General features: G+C 44.6%; 1 protein-coding gene across 2 annotated transcripts in view; it reads left to right on the top strand.

Annotated features, from left to right (window-relative positions):
• Positions 1 to 5,808, top strand: part of ppm1bb (protein phosphatase, Mg2+/Mn2+ dependent, 1Bb) — a 19,659-nt gene extending 13,851 nt beyond the window's left edge. Inside the window, exon 6 of one of the 2 annotated variants that reach the window (XM_031843549.1) lies at positions 3,370 to 5,808. In XM_031843549.1, the coding sequence (XP_031699409.1) occupies positions 3,370 to 3,399 (30 nt within the window). In that variant the 3' untranslated portion in view covers positions 3,400 to 5,808. Of the gene's footprint in view, positions 1 to 276; positions 3,001 to 3,369 lie in introns of those variants that run through there. The other variant, XM_031843548.1, reaches the window with a different exon arrangement.
• The last annotated feature ends 348 nt before the right edge of the window (positions 5,809 to 6,156 follow it).

Below are 6,156 nucleotides of genomic sequence, written 5' to 3'. Positions count from 1 at the left end.
CCCCCCCCCCCCCCCTTCTCTGTTACACCATCCAGCGAATATCACAAAGGGTTGTTGGTCACAGGGTCAGAGGTAGCGTTTGCATGGGCTTGTCCGACTGGTGCAAGAATGTCCCTGACATTGTCACGTTGGTGTGAAGTAGATATTTGTGTGACAATGATGTGAGTATTGTGCCGGTACTTGTGTGTTTCTGTGTGTGTGTGTGTGTGTGTGTGTGTGTGTGTGTGTGACCATGGAGTGTGCCTGCAGAGTCTGACCCCTGGCGTGTCACCTCAGGCCTGTGCGGGGGGAGAGGAGGAGAGTGAGGAGGGAGGTGGCAGCACGGCGGCTCATCTGCTGGAGGCTCTGCGGCAGTTCCGCCTGCACCACCGGGGGCAGTACCACTCGGTGCTGGAGGAGTCCCTGGCCGCCTACACACTGCGAGGGGAGAGCACTGTGGAGGGAGCGGGGGAGGGCAGGAGGACCTCAGGCGACGACCACAACAACGGAGGCCAGCAGCAGACCGCCTCCCCTCCCTCTCCCCCCTCGCCCCCGCCCTCACCTGCCACTGCAGAGCCGGAGGCTAGCCGAGATGCGCCCGCCCCCGAGTCCGGTCCCTCCTCTGACTGAGCACCCCGTCCCCCGTCCCCCGTCCCCCGTCCCCGTCCGCATACCTTACCCGACCCTAGAGCTCTAGTCAGATGTGCTGTGACCTCTCCTCCTCTTTCCTTCATCGCAGAACTTGAATAGACACATCAGCCTCTTCCGGCTCCACCGTGGTCTGCGTCTTACAGCTACCATGTTCATTCGTGAATATTTTAGGAATGCAAAGGAAACAAAGAAAATGGCCGTTCTGTCTATTCAAGTTCTGTCTCCGAGCCACATATATACCTTTCAACAAGGACGCTTTCTTTCCCCTGTCCTCGGCTTGGATTCCCAAACTTGCCGGCCACTTTTACCACCTGACCACACAGACTGATGTTTACAATAGAAAATATTCATTAGCAAATTATTATTACATGTAAAAGTGGCTGGTGAAGCAAAAATAAACCTTGCACTCCATGGCCTACATTTACCAGTATTGGCTCCTGGCTGATTTCCCACTTGAACCCACCTCCCTCCCTCACTCCCTCCCTCCCTCTCCCCCTGCCTCCCTCAGCCTCACCCCCTCCCACACCTGCTTACAGTGGACGAACTGACAAAGAAAAGGAGACCCTATGAACTGCAGCTGTGTTCAACTCGCTGCACGGTCTCCAGGCCTCCTCCATCTACAAACTCAGAACACACTCTTTTGCGTATATGTGTGTCTGTGTGTGTCTTTGTCTGCGTCTGCATGCGTTTGAGTGATGGAGAATGAGACAAATCATTTGTGTAGGGGGGTCGGTGGGGGTATACTTTGAGCGTCATTACATTTAAATCATTCCCTCACCACCACATGCCTATTTCTGCATCACCACATTTTAGTAAGCTGCCTCACAGTCGACACAACATGTGTTCCTGGTTGTTGTTATTCAGGAAGATGGTGGCGCCACACGAAAAGTCATATTGTTTCCAAAATCCAAAGGGTTTATCATTTATACAGTTTGTTTGATTGTGTGACGTGGCTCAACTTCTGTGTCGGCTGTATCAGTGCTGGCTGTTAACTGCTGTTGTTGGCAAATCACAGCTACGGTTAGCATAGCATTACAGTTAGCACAGCTCCGCTCCATAAAGATCCTTCCATAGAAACACTCAGGGAAGTGGCTCTGCTCTTTAGCGCAGGCTGGAAGCTTAAACAGACGTATATGTTTTTGCCAAAACAACCAATTAGTCTTTATTCTCGCATGACGACGCCAGCTGTTTTGAGCTAAATAGAAATGTCATTTATAACACGCTATCATTTGCATTCATCTCAAAGCACAATATTCTGATATAGTACATTGTAGGCAGAGGCAAGTCAAACTGTGTAGAGCTGAACCTGAGAACTTTACTATAGATATGAGTACTTGACTTTCTTTAGGCAACAATATGGCTATTTCTTTTTTGGCCACACCCTCCGGCTAACCCTTTGTTTTTCTTTCAAAACATGCAGCTGACATTACATCCCCGAAGTCAAACTGCTGACAGCATTGAATTCTACTGTAGGCGTTCAACGTCCAACGTCTGGTCGTCTACACCAGCACAACAGTGTGTTCTGTGTGTCTGTCCACAGTAATAAAAGAAGTGTTAGTGAACCAGGTTTCCATAAAGTTCCTGCTGCTCATGCCGACAGCCGCTGCTGTTAACCGCGGCAGGATGTGTTTCAGCTTGATTAGAATCCCACACACACCGTACATTTCATTCCTCATTGGTTATGACACCGACAAACAGAAACTCTTGCCTCATTGGGGAAAGTTTGATTTATATCTAGACTGAACCAGCAGTGTTCATTCTTCCTCTTTGAAAGGAAGGGAATAAAGCCCAGGACCCAATGACCCTGGTAATGCATGCACTGCACTTATCTTTTCAATATCTACGGCACTTAACTATCAGAAGGGAGGTTATGCTAAACACTGCGAGTGTGTGTGTACGTATGTTTGTGTGAGTGTATGTATGAGTTGTATTTGTATGCGGTTACGTGGGCCAAATCAGTCCCATACAGTTAAAAATGACAAATGAACAAAATAAAGATGATTTGAGGTATAATGCAATGATTTGTGTCAAGTGTATGAGTATCTCTCACTGCAGTCCGACTGTGTTTCTTGTTTATTGGTCCCGTCAAATGTGTAGATCAGGGTTGTGATGAGGGATGCAAAGATGCATTAAAGTCCCAGACAGACTCCCAGATAAAGTGGTGGACGTTGATACAGGACCGTTCCCTGCAGTCTCTGCTATATTTAATGTGTTGTATCTGTTTTCTGTGTAGGCTGTGACGTTTGCAGCTCAAGCACAAAACAAGTCCTTGCCTTCTCTACCCTCCTCTGTCAGCTTTTAGCTCTATAGCCGCGTCTTGTCATTTCACCTCAGCTGCTTAAAGACATTTTAATCTTTCGTCTCCTTTTTTAAAAAAAAAAAAACCAAAAAAACAATAGCAGCAAAATAAATGCCCGCCACTGCATTGACAGGTGGAGGGGAGAGAGACGCCTAGACTTTAGGGATTCCATTCTCTCCATTTCTCCCCCCGTTTTTCAGTCTTGACAGTTGGCCTCGTGATTCTCCGCAAGGTGAGTCTTCAGAGGTCTGGGTTCTGGTTGTGTTGATGTGCAGGCTGGGCAGGGGAATGTCAGTCTTTCACCGTTATCCATTCAATTTGAGTAGATAGATAGGTGTGCAGAGAGGCTCAAGTTTACTACTGTGTGCAGTGAAAGAACACAGCAACAAAAACAAAGCCTAACGCGGGCTCCTCTCCGTCTGTCTCTTCTTTTTACCCAGAGTGCCGGTGAGCTGGAAGACCCCTGGTAGCCGTGGCATCAACCTCCGTCTCCTCCTGGTGATCGGTGCATCTGCCCAGAGGAGTGTCTCTCCATTGCGCCATGTCTTTCTCCACTAAAAGAGGACATGTGGTGTGTGTGTGTGTGTGTGTGTGTGTTTGAGTGCGTGAGTGCGTATGTTGGTTGTGTGTGTGTGTGTTTGCAGCAGTGGGACAAAGACGACAACAACTACACACACACGCATATACTGCTTTAAACCTGGAGGAAAATGAAAATCACTTTTCAGAAATGTCAAGATTTTATGAACTGAAGCATTGTGATGGTAGAGATGATTTTTACCATTGAGGTGTTTGTTTTTCTTTCCTTTTCTTGAATGTTGACATTGAACACCTGACTTCACAATGACATAAGGACCTATAGAGCGTGCGTGTGTTTGTGTGTGCGAGAGAGAGGGAGTTTGTGTGTGTGCGCGAGTGTTTTGAGGAGGGCCAAGAGAAGACAGACGGTGGATAAAGACTTTGTATGTAATTCTTCTCCTGGACTTTTTTTTTTTTTTTTTTTTTTCTGTGCTCCTGGGTCTGATATTTGCCTAACACCTTTGCTTCTCCCCTCTTAAAAAAAAACAACATAAACACTCTCTCTAACACACAGACACACCATTAAAGAAACAAAACATAAACACCCTCCCCCCACTTCCACCTGTGCACGTATGTGCCACCTTTGCAGGGCACTGCATGAGGACTTTGGTTCCACATGTACAGCTACGTGGTTTTCTAGTCCATCCGGATGGACAGCCATTGGTTGAGACTGACTGAACCTGAAGGACCTCTGCACTCTCATTGGCTCCTGCTGTGTGAGAAGTGGAAATGATTTGAATTTTTTTGTTTTAGTTGTTGATACTATTAGGATGATAACGATGATAATCATGATGTGGGTAAATGGGAGGTTATCTAGTTCACTGAAGAGCCGAGTGCAAGCGGGACTCATGGGGGGGGGGGGGGCTGTTGTATCACTGGTTGGACTTCCTGTAGGAGGAAGGTTGGGGCAGGAGGGTGGTGGGTCAAACGGGCTTCCCCACCTCCCTCTCCACCATCATGGTTGGAAGTACACATGAGTGGACTGTCCTGACAGGACTTTTCTTTTTTAAATTTTTTTTTTTTTTTTTTTTTTTTTTTTTTTTTAAATATAAATGTTGTCCATGAGGTTACTAGCTGCTCGCTATGTAGAGTGAGTGAACTCCCTGTTTTAACCCAGTTCCTGGTTCTCAGACTGCATTGGTAATGTTTGTATTGCTGTTGTTTGATTGCACTCACATTTGATTACAGAAAGCGTCTATATATGAAATAAAATACCTGCCAAGGATCCAGTGGTGGCTGCGTATTTTAATACGAGAGGTCATGTCATTTCTGGGTGTTTGTGGGGCCTTTGTTCTTTTCCTCAGAGGCCCGTGTCACGAAGCGAGACCAATCGGATCGCTGGAAAGTTCCTGCAGCATCCCGACATGGGACACAAGTGGACTTTTAGGTTTACAATAAAGTGAGTAGCACAATTTTATAGGTCAGTACAATCACTTTATTGTTCCTTTTCCATGTCTGGGTTCAAAACAAACCTGCATATACCGCTTTGTTTTACCAGAAAGAAATCCACACTTTTGATTGACAAGCCAGGTAATTATAAATGCAGCTTTTCTTTCAGACATTAACTTTATTGTACTCTGCTTTGGCAGCAGAAGGCCTTGCATTACTTTTATATTTTTATATTCATAATAGTTTATATTCATAATAATACGGGATTAGAAAGGAACAAAACTATGAGGATGTTGAAAATACTGAACGCTTAAAGAGACAAAAGCTCAAATTCTCACAATTATTTAAGCCAGGAAACACAAAAAGCTCCATAACTGCTACATTTGTTGTGTCTAAAGTGTCTCAAGGCAAGATATGCAGCACCGGGGATGCTGTTCTCTAGCTGATCTTGACCTTTGAGGGAACGTACACAAACCTTTTCTGTCGGTAGTCGGGTTCGTAGGTGCATTAATAATCCTCGGGAGAATTGTAGCAGCATACGTGAGTTGGTCAGAGAAGATACTTAAAAATCAAGTTTTAAGTTAAGTACAAAAACATTTTTTTCCAGCAGAGATCTCAGAAATTAAAGAAAAACAAGTGTAACTATATTAAATTGTATAAAAAGAGTATGTATTGTTTTTGATTTTAAAAACAGACCACATCAGGTGGAGTACATGCTGTACTGTATATACTGTACAGTGTAATGAACCTTTTGAATATATTAGCTTGGTTGCAGATCTCTGAACTGGCACCCACAGCCAACCTACAAGTGTCTGATAAAAGATGAGGGATTATCAAAGTTATCTAAATTAGTCTTCATTTCACACAAAAGAAACTAAAATGTGGACCTCATGGTGGCGCTAGAGGAACAGAGGATCATTGAAGTCATTGGGATTCATCCTCTGGGGAGCATGAATAATATTTAATAATTCATCCAACGGTTTCAGTCTGGACCATTAATCGATTCATTTATGAAAATGAACATATTCTTCATGAGGTTTGGTAGTCAGACGCTGTGCTAGCTAAAGAACTAACATGGATTTCATTTTTGTTTTCCAATTCTTCAGTTCCTCCTATTAGAAGACAATCCTCTCAGAATGATCCATTTGTCCACTTACATGTATTTGTTGTTTCTTCTTTCCTCAAAACATTCTGCTACTCTTCTCTGAACAGCATAACTATCAAATAAAACCAGGATGCCTTGAAAAATATTTTAATTTATT

Source organism: Anarrhichthys ocellatus, unplaced genomic scaffold (genome assembly GCF_004355925.1).
Source record: "Anarrhichthys ocellatus isolate YVR2014 unplaced genomic scaffold, GSC_Weel_1.0 scaffold4, whole genome shotgun sequence".
In the NCBI taxonomy this organism is placed as follows: Eukaryota; Metazoa; Chordata; class Actinopteri; order Perciformes; family Anarhichadidae; genus Anarrhichthys; species Anarrhichthys ocellatus.
The sequence above is the reverse complement of the archived record's forward strand: the minus strand, read 5'-3'. Positions and strand labels throughout refer to the sequence as shown.